General features: G+C 30.1%; 1 protein-coding gene across 3 annotated transcripts; it reads left to right on the top strand.

The window, feature by feature from the left end:
- Positions 1-1,710: 1,710 nt before the first annotated feature.
- Positions 1,711-21,424, top strand: LOC145190278 (zinc finger SWIM domain-containing protein 8-like). 3 transcript variants are annotated; one of them, XM_090091127.1, is made up of 18 exons: positions 1,711-1,940; positions 6,462-6,709; positions 10,450-10,690; positions 11,086-11,369; positions 12,326-12,407; positions 12,541-12,715; positions 12,863-13,077; positions 13,371-13,547; positions 13,788-13,916; positions 14,690-14,708; positions 15,408-15,768; positions 15,921-16,212; positions 16,445-16,672; positions 16,761-16,827; positions 17,024-17,304; positions 18,452-19,645; positions 19,865-20,305; positions 20,407-21,424. In XM_090091127.1, the coding sequence occupies exons 2-18, from the start codon at positions 6,491-6,493 to the stop codon at positions 21,273-21,275; spliced, it is 5,274 nt and encodes a 1,757-aa protein (XP_089947253.1). In that variant the 5' UTR covers positions 1,711-1,940; positions 6,462-6,490; the 3' UTR covers positions 21,276-21,424. The 3 variants fall into 3 exon arrangements, with proteins under 3 accessions (XP_089947253.1, XP_089947255.1, XP_089947254.1); XM_090091129.1 differs by lacking the exon at positions 1,711-1,940 and having other exon boundaries at positions 6,434-6,709; positions 16,764-16,827; XM_090091128.1 differs by lacking the exon at positions 1,711-1,940 and having other exon boundaries at positions 6,435-6,709.
- Positions 21,425-21,478: the final 54 nt, after the last annotated feature.

Genomic DNA, 21,478 nt, shown 5'->3' with positions numbered 1-21,478 from the left:
TTTACTTTAGCTGTTGAATATTGAACACAAAATGAAAGATCATATCAGACAAGAAGTAAGATACCATGCGTGAAGTAATTAAAAAACAATAACTGATATAAAAATTTAACTGCGGAAGCCGATACGAGCCGATAAATAAAGTTAAAATTACAAAACCTTATGAGAAATTAAATTAAAGAGATGATTGCGCAATTTTAGTTAAATTAATATTGCGATATCATATGAAACGTTTATTAATAAGGATGATTTCTTATGATACTACACGATCCTTGAGATGCGATACACGATCCTTGAGATACGATACGCGATCCTTGAGAATTTCAATGATAATTTTTTTAAATTGATATGATTTTTTTAAATTGATTTTTTTAAATTAAAATGATATGAGACAATTATATAACTCTCAGTTATTTTATAAATTTACTAATTCAAATTACTAACTTTTAATAAAAATAATCTACAAACTCTCTTAAAAAACAGAGCGATACTGGTATCGATACTGTAAGGTATTTTATCAATACTTTGCGATAGCCGAAAATCGATTATCTATGAATTTGAAAATTTGTTGAAAAGGAAATGAAGAAAAATACATGGATACATAAACGTCAACAAGTTTATTTCAGAAATCAAACAGCTTCATGTTAGTAAATAAATATAGTTTCAAAACATTATTTAAAAGAAGCAATAAAAAAAGAAGCTATTTGGCAGAATTTCTGGTATGAATAAGCAAAGTACATATAATATGCAATTTAATACCAAATATTTTTGAGTTAAGTCTTGTCGCGTATAAGTCTTCAACAAATAAATTTCAACTGGTACCCTAATACCAAGTATAAGTGTCTTACTTACATAGCTTGTTTTAGCTCCAGGAGAGAGGCGCCATGAACACTTTCTGGGTGGAGTTAAATAATTTTTTTGTAACTTGTAACAGGACTCCATACGGCTACATTTGCACTTTTATGCTAATTCTGCTGACTAAAAAGAATTAAACATCGTGGGCACATAATTAAATATACAAATAGTCCGAATTCTTCGTAGTTTTACTATAGTTTGACGATCATCCTTGAATCCTTCCCCCTCCCACTCTCCAAATCTCCATCAATAAATTGATAATTTTGTATTGTTGGACTTCTTATTTTGGAGTAATGTAAACTAAATTTACATATATATCTATCTGACTTTTCAATTTTATAGACTTTTTTACTGGTATTTTAAATGTCTTATTTATAGTTTTAGTCAGGAACAAATGCAAAAAACTTTCAAACATGTTTTTACATAATACAAAATTAAATTACCATGTCATTTATCAGTTTTAACTATTATCTGCAATGCCGTAAACCAAGTCTCATAAGGAATCTCATCATCTTGGCATAAGAAAGAAGATGTCTGTAATAGAAAAGATTACCTTTTGAAATGCAACTACTTTTTGAACGTTTTAAAATTAATTTTATTGTCTTAATTAATTGAGTTATCAAGTTTCATAACCCTTTCATGCGCTGGGTTGTTGTATTAAGCTACTTCGACGTTTAAGGAAAGCAAACTATTGTATACTATTGCATTAGTCTAAACCATACTATTTGCAAATTGGAGCTTGAAGTAACTAAGCATATCCATCGGGAAGGAGGTGTCTATTTAGCCATATCGTTTTTATTAGTATACAAAAATGAGGATTAAATAAAATAGTGTATTCCATGCTTTAGCTTAACGCCAGTTTGTTTTGACTTTGCCATGTACTTAAAGGAATAAAATGGATTTTTTACGACATGATATTAAAAAGATTGAATCTATTTCATTGAAAACGTCTACATTATTTCGTCAAAATCTGGACTGTAAGCCTGATAAATAAAATTGTAGCTAGCTAGGTCAACATTAATTGCACTGATAATTTTTTGAATTGCTTCACTGTGAAGTTCAAAGCTGAAATAACCTGAAGCTTGTATGTATGTATGTATGTATGTATGTATGTATGTATGTATGTATGTATGTATGTATGTATGTATGTATGTATGTATGTATGTATGTATGTATGTATGTATGTATGTATGTATGTATGTATGTATGTATGTATGTATGTATGTATGTATGTATGTATGTATGTATGTATGTATGTATGTATGTATGTATTAGGGGTATTCAAAAGTCAGGTCATAGAAAAAGTTTCACTAACAAATAGGCAATTTTTTGCGGATTATAATAAAGAAACGAAAAACTGTTGTTTTTTTTTTTTAATTATTTTTTTACCTTGCGCTGGCCTCATCAAGTTTTCAAAAAAAACTTTTTTTTTATCGATTGCATAATATAACAAGAAATAAATAAAGCTGGATACTATTTTAACAAATGAATGTTTATGTTATACAAAAGATATATACCAAAAATTATCATTGTAGGTTAATTTTGATACTTTGCGCTAGACCTATAAAAATGTTGACCTGTTTTACTCATTGCAACCAAACAATCAATTGAATCCATGTTTTTCTGGGAGTGGGTCTTCTAATGTAGATAGAACTTTGATTTTTTTTATGTATGCTTAAATTCTTTATAGAAACATAATAATCAACAGTATATTTTGATTACCCGCCTTAAAAAAAAGAAAGGGGGGGGGGAGCCCACTCCCGTCAATTTCTTTTAAATACTATAATATACAAATAATAGTAAAAGTTTATTAAACAAAAATTACAAAATTCAACAAAATATAGTTAACTAGCTGTAATTAGCAGCCTCATGGTCACAAAACAGTTGTTCTATGGCATCAACATCAGGAAACAAATCAGTGCTGCTATCTGATTCAGTGTCCATTTCACAGGATCTGAATGCATTTATACCTTCTATTTCAGGAAACTCTTTCAAAAGCTGAGCTGGTGTTTTCTGCTCAGCTGATTTACGGTAGGCAGCTTTGGTCTTTGAGGATTGCACGGTCCAGTTGTTTTTGAATTTGAGCAGCTATTGCAGCTTATGCTCAGATGTAACTTGACACACTGTTTCCTGTACCAGCTTTACAGCCCTCTCACTACAATCATTGACGACAGCCAAGTTTTTGACGTACGACTGGAACTCTAAATAATCAGAATCGATATTCCAGGAACTAGCTGGATAAATCATCCATTTGGAGTTGGTTTTTTCATGGCCTAAAATCTCACAAATTAGCCATGATTCAGCAGTGATAAAGTCAACCATTTCTGGCCACTTGTCAAGTAAAGACATGTCTTTTATTTCAGGCAAGAAACCTTTATTGTTATATCTGTCCATGTCATAATCATTTGGTATGGTTTCCCCATGATTTAAAAACTGCACTTACAGCAGGTTCATCCTCAACATACCTCGACATCTTCCAATTAGAATTCAAGTCCTGATAAAGAAAAAATGATATATTTTTGTAATTTTTTAAATTTACAGTTAATGCATGAAATATAGTAATAGTAAATTTATATTTAAACTTAATGCTTGTACTTTGTTTAAATACCTGTAATGGAGCAATGTCTGGCTTCTCATTAGTCAGAAACTTGGGTGCATAGAAGATAGCAATAAACTTGCCCATCCTGGTTTTGCACAAAATCTTTAAGAAGGAGAATTTTCATGTAATAAATACCTTTGGCCATGAATCTGACATGATGCATAGCACCAGGTTTCTTAAACTTGCAGATAAAGCTTGGGTCCAGGTACATAAGACATAATTCTGCCAGCTCATGGTAGTCATCTCTCTTCTTACCAGTCTAAAAGTTTATTATGTTTCTATTAAATGTTTCCTAAATCTAAATACTATTACGCAATGAAAAAAATGCTTCTAAAAATAATTACATAGAGTTTTAATATATGTCTGCTTAGGATATTTTTAAACTAACCTTTGGGTTTTTAAAACCTTTGGTTTTTACTATCTCCATAAGTTGGTTCTTTGCTTCAATGGTTTGAGCTTCTAGCCAAGTTCCACAAACAGATTTCCATTCAAACCTATTTAGCTGGCAACTTTCAGTATCAATGGAATGGCATTGTTTATGAAGCAATTTAAAAAGAGGGTTTTCAGGACCAACAGTGGCCTTGCAACCAATAGCCTTTTCGAAATGATTGATGTGGACCTCTTCTATGTGGTGATGGCAGGCCAACATCAGTAAGGGCTTGCCAAGGTCAGATCTCAATCTTAAAAGTACAAAGCGTTCTTACATTTCATATTTATCACAGTCAAATTATTATCAATATTTCTGTAGCCTTACATAATTGTTATAGTACTTTAAAAAATTCAAACAACAAAGTTAGTAATAAAATTTTAAATATATATTCTTATTTTTATACCTGTATATAGCTCCACGGAGTTTTCCAGTATTCCTGCTGGTAGTGCCAAAGCATAAAGAGTGCACATTGTTGGCTATGTCCATCTCCTTCAAAAGTTCACTGATTGCATTAAACTGGTTTAGGCCAGTGCCAGATTCAATATCTGGTGCACCTAGAAGATAATTCTTACCCTTAAAACTTACAAGTACACAGATCCTGTCCTTCGCTTTGTCACAGTGCTCAGGTATTAAATCCTTTATTATTTTCCCATCAAAAGGTAGTTCAAGCTTGCCATCTTTGTGGTTAATATGATACTGCAATAATTTTTTTAACTTTTCAAAATCTTCATTAAGTATCCTATTTTTTGAATATGAAAGAGGCAGCTTATCTGAATTACCTCCCCCTTCAATAACCAACTTTGTTAGAGTAGCAGTGATTTTATTTGCAGATATGTTGGCTCCCAGAGCTGTTCTCATTGTGTTATGTATGATGTCTTTGCTAACATCAATTTGTTGAGATTGAGAGTTTGATGCGATTTGTTTTTTGGCAGGACTAGGCTGATATTCACTGCCACTTGAACTGAGTGTGTCAGATGAATTTGAAGTATTAAGTACAGAATCCTGATCATCTAAAATAAAAGGTAGTCTATTAGTCACTCTTTCCAGATCTCTCTTTTCTTTTTGCTTTGAATAGTCTGCTCTGGTTTTGTCCAGATCTTTTATACACATCTTGCGATCTGTTATCTGATCTCTGATGAAGGTGATGTCATTTGCTTTTTCTTCCTTTAATATGAAGTTATTCATCTTAATAGCTTTAATGAGTGTCTTGTGGTCAGTGCTTGCCCAAAATAGTCCTATAAAAAGTAAAGTAAGTTAAGTTAGTTGATATAATAAAATTACAATTTATTTTTTGTTATGATAAGTAAAAAATTCGAGAATAATATATTCAAATCCAAAGAGTTATTTGTCATAATTTGTGTTAGTTTATGAAAATTACACTTACCTCTTAATAAAGCAATAAACTCTTTCCTGGAAGCGACCGATCCTTGGCTTGTCTTGTCCTGTGACTTCTTCAAATTCATATACTTTGTGATATATGCCTTTATATTCATGATCAGCCTACTAGCACTGATAACTGGGAATCCAGATCTAAGCCACGTAAACATGATTGATCCTAAAATGCATTCATTTTGACACTGCTCTGTTACTGTGGTACATACCATTCTATTTAAAAACGAAGGGTTATTAAAATACATTTCGCTATTTTTTTAAAATAATTATTATATAAATTATAGTTTCAAATTGAAAATTATTTGGTTTGAATACACTTTTATCCTACCTGAAACCAACACCAAGCTGGCAAGATATCAGTGAGTCAATTTTTGTGTTCTGTAGCTTCTTTTCCTGGAGATATAGCAGGTGCTTCAAAACATCAATCCTGAGAGAAGCATAACAGATGTCATTTTTGCAGAATTTCCAACTAAAAAATTATTCTTCATTCTGGTACTCTGGCGGCTTTTTTTGGGCTTGTGAGAGCTGGAGCAACCACTACCACTGTCAACAGGCTCTAATTCTCTCCTTCTTGTTCTCATTTTTTAATTCTGTTAATTTTTTTTTTAAGGTGGGTAATCAAAATACACTGTTGATTATTATGTTTCTATAAAGAATTTAAGCATACATAAAAAAAATCAAAGTTCTATCTACATTAGAAGACCCACTGCCAGAAAAATGTGGATTTCATTGATTGTTTGGTTGCAACGAGAAAAACAGGTCAACATTTTTATAGTTCTAGCGCAAAGTATCAAAAATAACCTACAATGATAGTTTTTGGTATATATCTTTTATATAACATAAACATTCATTTTTTAAAATAGTATCCAGTTTTATTTATTTCTCGTTATATTATGCAATCTATAAAAAAAAAGTTTTTTTTGAAAACTTGATGAGGCCAGCGCAAGGTAAAAAAATAATTAAAAAAAAAACAACAGTTTTTCGTTTCTTTATTATAATCCGCAAAAAATTGCCTATTTGTTAGTGAAATTTTTTCCATGACCTAACTTTTGAATACCCCTAGTATGTATGTATGTATGTATGTATGTATGTATGTATGTATGTATGTATGTATGTATGTATGTATGTATGTATGTATGTATGTATGTATGTATGTATGTAATATATATGTTTCACATTTTCTTTTAGATGTAAAAAAAAAAAAAAGTTGTTAAGCTATGTGGATGGTCCATCATGGAGTAATAGATAATGGTAACATTAGAGAATTTGGTGATGGAAGCGATATGGACATTGTTTCATTTGAAGATAGCGAACAGTTTGAAGAAGGTGATTCTGTCTGTTCATGGGTCTCAGATTCTGAGCAAGTTCTGAATTGGTCAGGATGGAGACGTTTATCTCCGACCCATATGGTCATAAAAAGTCATTCAACTTTTGAAGTAGGTATACATATAAAAATGTGTTTTTTGTGAAATTACAAATAATTAAAAAAGGTTTCATAGAGTTTAAAAGAACCAATTTCTGTTAGATCTATAGTGATTTTAGCAAAATTGCATGCATAAGGATTTTAATTTATAAATTCTTTTTTTTTACAATGTACTATTAAAAATAAACATTCATGATATAGACAGGAGAAATATTGCTCTAAAGTTGATATAAATTATTTACAATTTTAGATTTTATAATAAAATAAAAAAAGAAAATATAATAAACAAAAATAGGTGCAGAAAAGTGTTCTCATTCTTCTCAAACTGTTTATGATAGTTACTCAATCCATTATTGTTATTTATTAATTTTTTTTAATAGAGCTTACAAAAAGCATCTACAAAATTTGAGTAATGTATCTTTTTAAATACAGTTAGAGTATTTTTCGTTGTTAAAAACAGTGTTTATGCAGCCATTAAAAAAAAGCTTAGTTCTAGAGATAGCCTCAAAAGATTATAGTAGTATAAGTTTTGCTTAGCAAAAATCCATTGATTCCACTTTCATTCCATTGGAAAATAGTTCCAAGCAGATAGAGCAGAGTTAAATCTAATCAAATTGGTTTTTGTATAGATTCAAAAAGTGATTTTTGGTTAATACCCTCAAACAAAAACAAGAAACCATTTAGAAAAAAGCTCCAAACAAAGTTTACAATAAAGACATTATACTTTTTTTTTTTTTTTTAATCTTGATCAATCAATATTTGTGATGAAACTTTAATATTATTCAATCTACCTAAGAATATTTTTTCTTTCATAAAAAAAGAGAGTGAATATCATATCTTAATTTTTCTCATTTTTGACAATAAGTATATTTTTTCTCTTTTTTTTTATTATCGGTCAATAGGGTATCAAATATATAAGTATATACAAGTATGGATTCACAACTAGGGTTTGGAATACCGGACCAAAAATCAAATACCGGTATTTCGGTATTGAAAATTTATAATCCCGGGATTCCGGTATTAAACCGGTATTATTAGATTTCCTTTAATAATACAAATGAATGAATAATATAATTAAAAAATGGTTTGGCAATTAAAAAAAGCTATATTAACTTATTTAAAGAATAAAAAAAAGAAAAACAAAATTCAGTAAAATGTTAGTTATATATTAATCATAAGAAAAGGAAGAAAACATAAATTTTTAAGGTTCTACTTTTTCTGCAGTTGGTTGTTGATATAAGATCTCAGAAAACATAGGTTGTTAAGCGAATTATCTCCCATCCTTGACCGAATTCTGGTGCAGATTAAGCCAGCTACCGAAAAAACTCTCTCTGATTCTACACTGGTTGGTTGAATACTTAGCAAATAATTATATATTAAAGTTAAGTATTTTCCCCTTATGCCATTTGTCTCAAAAATGACATTTCTTTTTTTATTGAGCGTGTGAGATCTTTTTTATTTCGGTTGATTCCACTCTCAGGTAATCTGGTACAAATTTTTTTTGATATTGCTATCTCCAACTTTTCTTTTAAAGTCAGAGAAATTTCATTTCTTTGATCAACTTCATCATCATCGACATTGAATATTATATTTGTGTCTATTATATTGTTGGCTGAAGTAGATGTTGTTGCTAAAGGTGCAGCTTCATAATGCAAGTTGGCCACACCCAGACGTTGTATCTGTGAAACGATAACTTTTGCGATTGCAGCTTTGGTAATGATTGGAAATAATTCATAATCTCTATCGGTTTCATCATCGCTCGGATTTTCATTGGAGTCTGCATCGTGTAAATATTGCAAAACACTTGAAATTTCTGTTCGTCTTTCAAGAATACGTACTTTTAAAGCTGCTTTCAATTCATAACTTAATGAACATGGATGGCCAGTTATTGATTTCATCATAAATTGAATAGCAGCATCTGCAGATAATAAAGTTGCATCTTGTCGGCAGATTGCTTCAACTGTAAGCTTAATAGGAAGTAAAACTGAAAGGATATTTGACAACATTTCAAACTCTGCATCAGAAAAAAAAATAGGTGATTTTAAATCTATTAGACTCTTTTTGATGCAATTTTTTAATTTGACAAAACGTTCTATCATTAACACCAAACTATTCCATCGTGTTTTTGAGTCTAAAACCAGAGACAATTCTTTCCCGAACTCTTCTTTTACATATTTTTGTAGGACTTTGTCATTTTTTGTAGGCGAAGAACGAAATATTTTGACCACTTTTCGAACTTTTTGAATTAATGGTAACGTTTGCTGATGTACCAGAAAAGAAGAATTATTATCATCGTTTTCAGTGGAGATTATGAGTAAACCATTTTCATTTTCATAATCTTCATCAATTAATTCGTCATCATCTGTGGAACTCTGCTCTTTTTCAAATCTGGGTGTAGGAACTGATGTAATGTTGGCATCTTCTTCATTATACAGACTATCCTCATTATTAGGTTTTTTATAGAGTACGCCGATAACAGCCAACTGAATTCCATGCGCTAAACATAGCTGCTGATGTGCTTTGAATAACCTGCCTACCTTTGTCATAACTGCAGCGCCATCAGTGGTAATACCTACAATATTCTTGATCGAAAGCTTAAAATCACTTAACCTATCGTTGACAAGCTCAACACATTTTTCTGCGGGAATTGTTCCAAAAGCACGAATTAATCCTAGATTCCAAAATTCTTTGTCAGAGTGGACATTAATATTTATGTAACGTCTATTTCTTATTGATGTCCATTCATCGAAAGTTAGAGAAAATCTGTTTCCATTAGCAATTCTGCTCGATAATTCTTTAATTACTTCGTCTCGTATATTTTTACTGTAATTCAATACCATTTTGTGAATTGTTTTGTGATCCTTTGGTATGTTAGAAAAGCCTCTGGCTGTTAAGCCTTTTCTGATATCATATGATGTGCAAATAATGTTGAATGATAAACCATCACACGCAGTCATCCTAGCTAAAATTGCTGGCAATGAATCATCCATTTTACCACTTTTAAAAAAGTTGTTTATAGCTACTGAAGGTTTTGATGTCTGTAAAAATTCTGAAGAATCTAAAACAGTGGGGCTACCTACATCTCTTTTTAACAAATTGACTTTATGAATTGTTTTTAAATGGGTATGAAGACCGCTTGTAGAACCTCCATGTGTTTTTATTATTTTCTTACACAATTTGCATTTAGCACACTGTCCTGCTTTTTCTCTTAAAAAATGAAACCATGGTGAATTTTTATCATTTGCTTTGGAATGCTCCTCAAAATCTTGAATATTCATATCGGTATAAAATACAAATTTTCTAAAAGGTAATAAAATGTATAATTTATAATGTATAATTTAACTTACCGTTTGGAATTTTATATAATATTTTAATTTAACTAAAAATAACCAATATCATATATGATATTGGTATATATATACCCACATTTAATTTTGTATGATGAATTTTGTTTCCATTTATAAGATCAATTAAAATGAGCTTTCGAATGGTGAAATTATTTCGAATACCGAAATAACGGTATTCGACTTTTTTAATACCGGTATTTTGGCAACTATAAATTGTTCAAAATACCGGGATCCCGGTATTCCCAACCCTATTCACAACTGTGGTGATTTACCTCCATAAATTAACTTCTATTTGATATTGAAATGTAAAATTGAATGTTTCAGTTCTCTGAAAGGACAATGCAGCTATTTCTATACTGTGACTTCTAATTTCACATTACATAGCTATAACAATTTCTTTGTTTAGGTTTTAACTTTGATGGAACTTTGTTCAAGAACTGTTGCCCTTAACTATCCATTTGAAATCGTTGAGCGTTATAAGCCTCCCATACCTGAATCACTTCAATTAAGAATTGCTTTCTGGTCATTTCCTGAAAATGAAGAAGAGATACGCTTATATTCTTGTTTATCATGTGGTTCTAATGAAAAGTATAAGATGGGTGAAATTCTTGCTAAAACTGGAAATGTCTGTGATGTCCTACAAATTGGTGGGTCTATTCTGGAATATTTTATAAATTTCAAAGTTTCAAAATCAAAATTACACTTGCAGTTTAAGACTGAAGGTTAAGATTGTCTTTTATTTCAAAAGTGGTATATACATAACTTAACCTGCCTTTTTGAAAATCTTACTTTAATCAAGCTTTAAATTAATCTTTTACATACAAAAATATTAAATTACAGAAAATTAAATAAAAAAAAAGAAAAAAAGAAAGAAAAAATGATTGTGTACAGTTTAACAAATTAATTCAATTATTTCTAAAAAAAGAAAAATGAATGCTCTCTCAGAATATATTGATGTGAATACTTTTGTTATTTCAAACTAAATTTTTTTAAAAAGCTTTTCTTAGATGTACTTGACTTAAATATATATTAATGTTTTTAGGTTTTCACTTAAGTGGGGTTGTGACACAACCTGTTTCTCACACACCTGCAAAACAAGTGTATAATGTTGCTATCACATTTGATCGAGGTCGTATTACTTCTTGTCAATGTTCTTGTTGTGAAACAGCCACATGGTGTGAGCATACAACAGCTGTTTGTTTGTACCGTATAATTAATAAAAATAGTATTTTATTGCGTGCACCTGTCTCCGAATCTTTGGCAAAATTAGAGCGTGACCAGTTGCAGAAATTTGCACAATACCTTATTAGTGGTTTACCACCTCAGGTATAGTCTTTTTCAATATTACAACATAGTTTTCAAATTAAAAATGGTCAAGTAATCCATGTTTGATAAAAACTAAAAAGAAATATCTTTTGTTTAATATGATCAAACTTTAGTTCTTTGCAAGTAATAAGAATATATTTTTCAAATAATCAGAATACAAAAGTTTTGCATCAAATTTTGCACAAATTAAGTCTACTACTTGATAGGAATCAATAAGTTTTACTTTTTAGTTGAACATTGTTTGTGGTGTATGCACCTTAAGTTCATTTAAATTTTTTTTAAGGTTATTTAAGTTTCACATACATACACATACTTCACATCACATACAATGTCTCAAGTAATATAACTACCAGTATATGGGCTGATGTGAAAGTACAGGGCCCCATGCTTACCTAGGACCTCACATTGTCTTTATTCTAACTCCTGTCAACCAATTTTTTCCCTGTTAAGTTAGCAATAATTCCTAGTTTTAATGTTAAAAAAAGCAAGAACAAATCAGCTGTGCAGCAAAAATTGTCGAATAATGAATTAACAGTTTTTTAACATTGAGTAACTACCATTTATGTATTATTCCACTTTTGCTTTTCAAACAATACCTTGTGGAATAATTTATAAAATATGTAGAATATATTATATTATCCAACTACCATTCAAAACAGCAGAATTAATCATTTTATTTGCATAGAAGAACTTTTCCTGAGTTGAAAAAAAAAAGTATGGTTAACTAAATATTATTTGATTATTGTCTCTGATTTATTGAACTATTCATAGTTATTACAATGAAGCTGTTTACAATAAAAAATTAAGCTGACCATTGTTAAGCAGTGCATACTGAATACTAATCTTTATTTGGAGGGCTGAGTTTTAATGAGTTATTTAAAAATCGGTTAAGTTAAAAGCATTACAATTACAATTTGTTTTAAATTGATATTAAAATTTTTTTTTTTTTGTGAAAGATTCTTCCTACCGCCCAGAGATTGTTAGATCAATTGTTGTCATCAAAAGAATCAGAAATTAATATTTTGTCTGGTGCACCAGGTTTGATACTTAAGTACCTAGTATACTTTACAACTACATTCATACCTAATAGAATTAACTTTAATTTTAATTATTTAATTACTTTAAAGTTTTTGTTACAGGTCTTTTTTTTTTTTTTTTTTTTCAATTGTAGATCCAACAGCTGGTGCTTCTATATCAGATGAGGCAAATTGGGTGCTCGATAAAGTTACGTTATGTGAAAATATTAAAAAAATACTTGCAAGGTTTTGTGGTCCAGCACCATTGTTTTATTTGAAATGTGATGCAAGCAACACATTAATGGCTCAACCACCAATCTCTATACAGTGGTATTGACCTTTATTCTGTGCAGTGGTATTTTATCTTTGTTCTGTAGTGTGGTATTGTTGGTTAATTATCTATTGTGTTTTGTATGAAAGGAATTTTTCATGTTTTTTAATTTTTTTTTTTTTTTAAATAAGATTTTCTATCTTCAGGTCTAATTATATTCGATCATTTCAAGGTCATGAGCCAGAAGCTTTGTGGAATCTTTTATCAATTGTCAGACACATGAGTGCTCAAGGAGACCAAAACTCTGAATATTTATTGCACTGTATTACACAAGAATGTTTGCTATGTTATCAAATGATGTATTATTGGATGTCTAGTTATAGTAGCTTACAAGCATGCACAGAAAGTCAGAGGCATAATGGTATATAAGTGTTATGTTAGTCTTATGTAAAAGTGTTATGTTAGTCTTACATAAGTTTTAAAACTTTATTATTGAAAAGCATTGAAAGCTCGCCATAAAAGCTCTTTAAAGAGGTTTTTTAAACATAGTTTTATGTGGGTGAAGGAGAATTAATTTATATTTGTATCTGACTATGTGTAACCAATAGCAATTATGTTGAGATGCTTTTAATAGTGTCATATAATTTTTCTTGTGTTTATGTGAAATATATCTTGCTGCTTACTGATTTGTTACTTATTTACTCAAATTCATAGGAAAGTTGCATTCAAGCAATGAGATATCACGTTACAGTTCAGCACATTTAATGGATGAAATTGTACATTTATGGGAGTTAATTATTATGTCACCTTCCCTATCTGCTCAGGAAAAAGTAAAGATAATGCATAAGTTACAGACATGGAATGCTCAAGTCAAAGATGCAGCAAAGAAAGGTGATTATCAAACACCTTTTACTTGAGTTTTAACATCAGAAAACTTCTTATTTATACTTTTACAACCACCATTAGGTTTAAACTAATCACCAACCATTAACCAGCTTCAATGTATCTACCAATCATCTTTTAATTTAACATACACTTCTTTATCTTACTGCAACCTTAATAGAAAAAAAATAACTAAATGATCTACTTTAACTAAATGATAAATCTACTGTTTTTTTTTTCTTTTTTTAGGTCAAGGACAAGTGAATTCAAATAATTTTACTGGAAAATTTACTAAAGACTTCACTGGATTTGGAGCTGCTCAAATTGCAGGTACAAGAGATTGGTATCAATTCTATTCAATACTTGGCATATTTCATGGTAAGTGATATTTACATTTATGTTCCTGACTTCTAATATTCTTTTTCAATATTTTATTTTAGAGTTTTTTTTAATCTAATGCTCTGCAATTTTTGTAAAAGAAAAAAATATATATACTTTTATAGCCTCAAGTAAATGTTCAAATCCAGATTACATATGTTAGTTTTCATATTTGCATCAAAATTAGTTAATTTGGATTTATAGTGCAGGAAATAGATTATTAAAGTATTGATCATCACACATATCCCTTAGTTTGAAAGAAAAGGTTAAAGTGATACTGTTGAAAAGTAATGAATCATTAACTGCTTTTTTTTTTTAAAAAAAGTTTACTTGTACTATTTTATAGCAAATAAATTTTAGTTATTAACCAATTTAATGAAGTATTATATGGAAGCATCATTTTTTTTGAAAACAAGTTCAGATCCAGTCAAATTTTCTCCAAAATATCTTCTAATATCTTTTTTGAGGTAACAAAACAACTTGACATCTTTTAATTGAAGTAAAGCCATTCCAAGCCATGACTAACTCGCCATTTTTTATTCTTGTCCAAAATCTAAATTTTCTGTGGCTTATGAAAATGAGCAAATATACATATTCATTTTAGTCATGTGCACAGTATTAATTTTAAATTTTAATGAGAATATTGTAAGATCTGGTCTGGAATTTAAACATCTAGTCGGGAAATTTGAAGTGTTTTTTAAATTAGTAATTCACTTAAAATCAGCTTCTTTTTTCTGCTAAAAAGTTATATTTTTACTATCTTGTATTTTCAGATACAAAAGAAGCACCAAGGTAATTAGTTTTTAAATTTGATTTATAGGCTTTTTTAACAGATATTTTAGATCAATCCTTAAGACAGTTTAAATATCATGATAAATTTAGATATTAGTTTAAAATGCAACAGCAAATCATTTTGCTTCACATCTTTTATCAGTTGAAAATGACAATATCTTAAAGATAAACAATAAATTTTAGTTAATATTCAAATATGTCCAAATATGTTTTTCTGAAACATTTTTTTATGTATCAATTATGAATTTAAGTAATCTGAGTTTTAACTGTCTGATTATAGTTCAAATTTTATGCTATGTAAGATTGGAGTTTATAAATATAACTTTATAAATATTTTTGGCATTAATGAATTTATAAATGTTTTTGCTGATGTGTTGAGTCATCAAAGTTGTGCATTCAGAATTTGTCATAAGACAAAGTGTTTTTTTTTGCGTGTTTAAAAGACATCTCTTTGTGTAATCTGTGTATGTTAATTTCTAATCCTTCAGAAATAGTCTAAAATCAGTTTTATAATTCTTATTATTCTTTTTGTTGTGACTTTTTAAATAACAAAATGATTAAAAAGTCAACAACAAAAAAAAAAAGAGCACCATTTACTTATTTTTTAAAGTTTACTGAAAATTTTTCTTCTTTTTACTTATTTTACTTTTAAAACCCTTTCTTCATAAGATATAACAGGGCCTTATTTTATTTTCAAAGGGTTGGCTCAAAATCGTACTATTGCATTTCGGATACAATTTTTGGTCAACTGATATCTCTACTTCCATCAGATACAGACGAGTTTCATTTTCTTTTCAAACTCTCAGAAGCATTGTTGTTTCATGGCTACAAATCTGTTGGTATATCGCTGGCATACACTTGTGCACAAAAAATTATTTCTACATACCCTGATAAGTGTGAAACAAGTGAAATCAGTTGCATTTCAATGACAGAGATAGCTTGTACTTTATGTTCAATGATACATCAGCCAATTGGAATTGAAATTGAGAAACTTATTTTTGATTTAGCTATTATAGGACTAACTGTTCCACATCTTCCTTCTGCAATTACCAAAGATGAAGTAATTTTAGTTGTGTAACTTTGTTTCTTTTAAGGAAAATTTTTTTACATCCTAAATTAAAAAGATGTTTTTTGAAAGCAATTTTTTGTTTTTTATTTATTCAAAGCTTTTTTTTTTATTTTTAATTTTTTATTCAAATTATTTTTTACAAGGTTAAGTTGATCTGCTTAGAAATGGATCTTTATAAACGCTTGAAGAGCATGCTTATAACTGAATATCAATATGCTTCACTCAGGTACCAATGTCAGAAAATTATTAATAATCCCATGCTCCGTGGTGACTTCATTCTGCCATTGTTAATTTCCATTTTCATATTTGAGGTGCTCTGTGATACAATTGTTATATCTACTGTATTACACGGGCAGTCAATAGTTTTAGCACCTGACTTAAAGAGACAACCGACAGATAGTAGTTTGGGATATCAGTGTGCTCTAATCACTCTGGGTAAGATTTTTGTTATATTTAATGTTTTAAAATGAACCTTACAAATCCATGAATATTTGTTCAATAAAAAATTTCAAAGCTCATATTGTCTTATTGGTGATCAATTGTTCATAAAGTTCATAAAAGTATGGATCTTTTAGTCATTAAATGAAATGTTAAAAAAAGTGGTTTTTTATGAATAAAATTGTAAGATAAACCACTTATATTTTTAGTTTTGATACATTTTTTTCAGGTCTTTGTAGCAGTGCTGTGGACCATCGCCACCCTATGCTGTGTGAAAGTATTCGTCATCAGCGGCAACACCTTGCCCTTGGTCTACTCACTCACTGCCGAATGAATGAAAGTCAAGTGAATGAGATTTTATGCACATTGCTTGATAAAGAAAGATATATATTTTTGAAGCAAATAAAAAAACAAAATATTGTGCAGTCACTCTCTGCTGTCCAACAAAAAACAGAAAGTAAACTGTTTTTAATTTCTTTGAAATAATTGTATATCTAGTTTTGTCTAATAAAGTTTGTTAGAGGGAATTCTGATTACTATTTTAGCAGCAACTCCATTGAACAAATGTGGGTTTAGTTTTGCTGATATTCATGTTGAACCAGAATCAAGAAGGTGAATATTGTACACATCCATTTTCTTTTAAGCTGTAGTTTGAGTTACATTATCTATTTGTATTACATTATTAATGACAAGACAGCAAACACTGAGTTTATGCTTTAAAAACTGGCAAATAAAGTTTATTTGTTATAAACTGACAAAAAATTAAGAATTTTTTTATGTTAAAACTTTTATTTTGATTTGTTTATAGTCAGGGTATGCGCTCTAGTGACAGTGACAGTGGTAATTGTGAAACAGACAAAAGGACCCATTCAAAAACTGCCCCTGTTTCTTTCCCTCAAAATCGTAAGCAACATCAGCGCAGACAGGCTCGTGCAATCTCAAAGAACCCACGTAATGAAAAAAGGTTGCGTAGTGATCGTCCATCCCCTAAGTACAAAGTTAATTGGACAAAAAAAAATCCTTTATCAAAGAATTGTTTTGAGCAGGCTGAGTCAGACTCAGGACAAGAAATGTATTTCTGTTTCGAAGGTTATTTATTTAAGCTTTTAAATTGCTACATTCTGCATAGATTAAAACTTTAAGATTCCACCTGTTGCATTTATACTGTGTTTTTATATAGTATTTTACAGCTGAGTTTATTCAATGGTTAATGACAAAAATACAAATGATTGAGAATTTCGCTTGTTTAAGCATTGATTCTATGTCTCTTATGGAATATATAACGTTTGACAATATCAGCCATTTATTATTTAGCTCTTCTGTAATAAAATTTTAATGTACTGATATCCTTTTTTATTTTACTTACTTTCACATTTTTCCTCTTTTTCATTTTCTGTATTTATTACTTACAATTTTATTACTTCATATGTAATAGCACATGGTCAGCTTGATGAATATCACAACTACTAGGAGAGAAAAGACCCTGACTATGAGGTGATCTAAAAATTGAGTTGTGATTTATCAACTCAGAATTCTATGTTTAAAAGTCATATCCTACAGATTGAAATCCTTGATCAATCTCTTAAGTTATCTCCATGTCTTGCACTTGTAATTTGATAAAGTTTTCAGTTAGGAGCACCTTAAAAATTGCTTGGTAAAAATTTTTTCCAATGTAGTTACAATACTCTTAACTTCTATTTGGAGCCAGTTATTGCTGTTACACAATCTTCCCAATACCATAATTATTCTCATAAATAAATTAATTTTAGTGATTCCAATTACATTTTATTGCTTTCTCATTAACTAAGATACATTATGATGTTTGAACATCTATAAATATCTCAAAATTTTCTTGGAACTGTCATATATGTAGTGTCAACTATCACAGAACAACTCACAACAAAGTTGAACATTCTGAATACACCATCTCAAGATCTTTTGTGTAAAAGATTTCTTTTGTTAAAAAATTTTATATTATTAACTAATATTTTTACTAGGGAGTTTTTAGTTTTTATTTTATGCTAAAAATTACAATCAACATTTTTATTCTTTCTTTTAATTTTATTTATTCACAAAAATTTGTACTGTGGGATATAAAAAAGTACAAAAAGATTGGATTCAGCTTTATCATTAACAATAGGTTGTAATACTACATTATCTGTATAGGCATTATGTTCATAGAGTTGATTGTCATATAATCCAGCAAATAATTATAAAACCTAATAACTTTTTTTAGGTGATGCATTTTCAAAAAGAGGTGAAAATTGGGATAGTGAAATAACAGTCTGTGATTCTACATCAATAGGTGATACATCTGTTCTGTTGAGTTCTAATGCAAATCAGCACCATCAACAATCTTCTAGTGTTTGCAAAAATGATGAACTTTTTGCAGAAGAGAAATCAAGCTTGTTTGAAAAAAGATCTGATGTGTCAGCAATTTGTCACAGCAGTACTCTGCATGAGCCTAATGTCACTTTGCCACTACTACTTTCTACTGAAAACAGTCAGATTGTGTTTGATAAACCAATTGATGGGGAAACTGGAATTGATGATGACTTTAATATTCAGGCAGATATGTTTAAGACTAATACCAACGAGAGATATGAAAGTATCTTCTTTGATCAAACTCCTAAAGTTTCAGAAAAATGTGTCCTCATACCTATAGATTGTTTAGCTGCACAGAACACATGTCATGTTAATGCTTTGGATGAAAAGACTTCCAGTTTTGGTCAAAGTTTACCAGTAACCAGTGAAACAAAACCTCAGGCTCTATATTTTGATACTGATGAATGTTTTTTTAAAGATTCAAAAATCTCTGTCAGAAAAAAGACTCCTCAGTTGCTTAGTAAACAAAAGGTACACAATGATGAAAAACTGGAAAATGAAGTTAAAGAACAAAGTAATTTTGATACTGTTATGGATTTTGATGAAAATCAACTTGCAACAGAGACAGATACTTTTAATCTGGAATTCTCTGGTAACCCAAGCTCCTCTGACAGTCTTTTTGATGATTCATTGTTGGCTTATTCTAAATCACCTTCAATTGATTCTGGAACAGAACAAAAAATTGTTCATGAAAACAAGCCAGTTTTGTCCAAAGGTAAAAGTTTAAACACAAAAAGAGATGACTCTGGATTTGTCAATGTTTCTGATTTAAATGCTGCACTAGCTTCAGTTAATTTAAAAGCTTTAGATAATTCAAATGCTCCTATAAAGCAAAGTAAAAAGCAAAAGAAGAAAAAAAAGCAAAACCATAAAAGTCAAATTGATATTCAGAGTATAGAGGCAGAGGGTTATTCGTTGTTTGAGCTTGCAAAATTAGTTTTAAAGCAAGCCCGAAATCCTACAACCTCATACCTTGCAGACACTTATGAGGTGAGTTCTGGATGCTCTGTTAATCGTGTCTTACAATTGGCAGCATTTCAAATAGGTAGGTAAACAAGGTTTTTAATTCTGTGGATTGTAATTCTTCTAGTTGAATTGTTTGTGTTTATTTAATAATTTTTGAATAATTCTTTAAAAATTAGAAGCTTTATAGCAGTATTGTAAATAATCCTTTAGATGATGTTTTATAAATAATGTAAACAATTTAAATTATTTTTGTTCCATTATTTACATATTGCTGTATTGTGGACACTTTACTTTTTAGGCTTGTTTGCATTGCACATTCATAACTGTAGTTCACCAAATTGGTTTTCTCGGACATATTCCAGCTATGTTTCTTGGATAGAAAATCAAGCTGTTGAGATAGGATCTTCAGCTCTACGTATACTTAATGAAAAATGGGAAGATATTTTGACACCTTCAGAATGCGTCCAAATTGCTAGCCGATTATCGCGTTCAGGTGATTCTTTATTAAAACGAACTGCTGCAGAATTAGCATTAACTTGTCTGCCTCAGTCACAGAGTTTAAGTTCACGAGATATAACTCAAACTATAACAATGTGTCGAGAGCAAAGTGAAGAAATGCTAGAAAGAGCTTGTTCTTCAGTTGAAAGTGCTGCTAGGCATGGTGGAATACAACCAGACTTACTGTTTCGCATTGCTAGAGAATGGCATTATTTGCATGAGGAAAGGCGTAAAAGAGAAGGTATCAATATAGATGCAAAACAAGTTTTAGTTTCTGTATTCCTGTAGTAATTTACTTCTCATATTTGCTTTTTTTTTTTAATTTTATTTGTTAAATTTAAGGTGGAAATGAAAGTAACAACATTCCTCGAGTAAGAAGTGGAAATGTATCACCTAATGATTGCTCAGAATCTCAAACTCCAGTTTTTATTACAGCAGAACAGTTTGTTCAAGATCAGATGCATCAAAAAGCACAAGAATTTCTTGGGCGACAACTCCATCGTAGTAGTACACAAGATCATGTGTCATGGTTCTACCCTCCTTATTCAACTCAATTGCATCACTGTCCTTTACCTCAACAAGTTGTGCACTCAAAGCGTATTCAAAATGTTGATTCATACAGTGTGCCATTATCTAATTTCCCAGATGAGTTAAATTTGTCTGAGATTCCTCGCTGTCTTCAAAATAGCTATCGTGTGGGAATGAAGGCGCTTGAGGCTTTATCCTTGCGTATGCCTGATGAAAGACCTGATGTAAAATATGCACATGCACCACCATCATCAGAAGATATCAGATGGATGTGTGCATTAGCAGCATCTCTTGGGCCACCATATCTAAAAAACTTTTGTAAAGTTGTGTATAATGCAGTCTCAAGTCCATTCTTGCTTCATGATTTGGCATTAGAAGCTGCTCGTCATTTTGCATTGTACAATCCTGCCCAATTAGCCTCGCATCTGCGCTCTCCAAGTGTTAGTCCAATTGTTCAAAAAGCTCTCTCATTATTTACTGAACTTGTTCATCACGATCTAATTTTGCTTGTTCAAACAGGTTACAATGACTTTGTTGAGTTGCTGCGTCGTACTCGAAGTGCTTTCTGCATGGCTCCAGGTGGTATGACAAGGTTCAATGAGATTCTAGAAGTCATACGAAAGACATATCCAAAAAAAAAAGAACTTTGGCAACTAATTATGAATGGCCTTTCAAAGGCATAGGGTGAAGTAAAAAATGACAAAAAATTTAAATTAAAAATACTTTTGGCACTGTAATATAGTTGATAATTTTCACTTTAAGTATTTTTTGTTGAATTGTTAAACTTTTTTTAATGAATTTTAACAATTTCCTATTTTAAGTCACTTGCAATTAAGCAAAGACTTTGTTTCATTGACTATCATCAGACTTAAATTTCTGCATTTAA

The sequence above is a fragment of the Hydra viridissima genome, unplaced genomic scaffold (genome assembly GCF_058129835.1).
Source record: "Hydra viridissima isolate aposymbiotic clone 2 unplaced genomic scaffold, HvirCarnegie_v1 scaffold_6, whole genome shotgun sequence".
In the NCBI taxonomy this organism is placed as follows: domain Eukaryota; kingdom Metazoa; phylum Cnidaria; class Hydrozoa; order Anthoathecata; family Hydridae; genus Hydra; species Hydra viridissima.
Note: the sequence above shows the minus strand (reverse complement) of the source record. Positions and strands in the feature narration are given on the sequence as shown.

What these genes read in the sequence shown, in the direction of transcription:
- LOC145190278 (XM_090091127.1), top strand. Translation starts at nt 6,491, where the DNA reads ATGTGGATGGTCCATCATGGAGTAATAGATAATGGTAACATTAGAGAA. An exon ending in TTAGTGGTTTACCACCTCAG is followed by an intron (nt 11,370 to 12,325) that starts GTATAGTCTTTT and finishes TTTTTGTGAAAG; the next exon opens with ATTCTTCCTACCGCCCAGAG. An exon ending in ATTGGCAGCATTTCAAATAG is followed by an intron (nt 19,646 to 19,864) that starts GTAGGTAAACAA and finishes TTTACTTTTTAG; the next exon opens with GCTTGTTTGCATTGCACATT.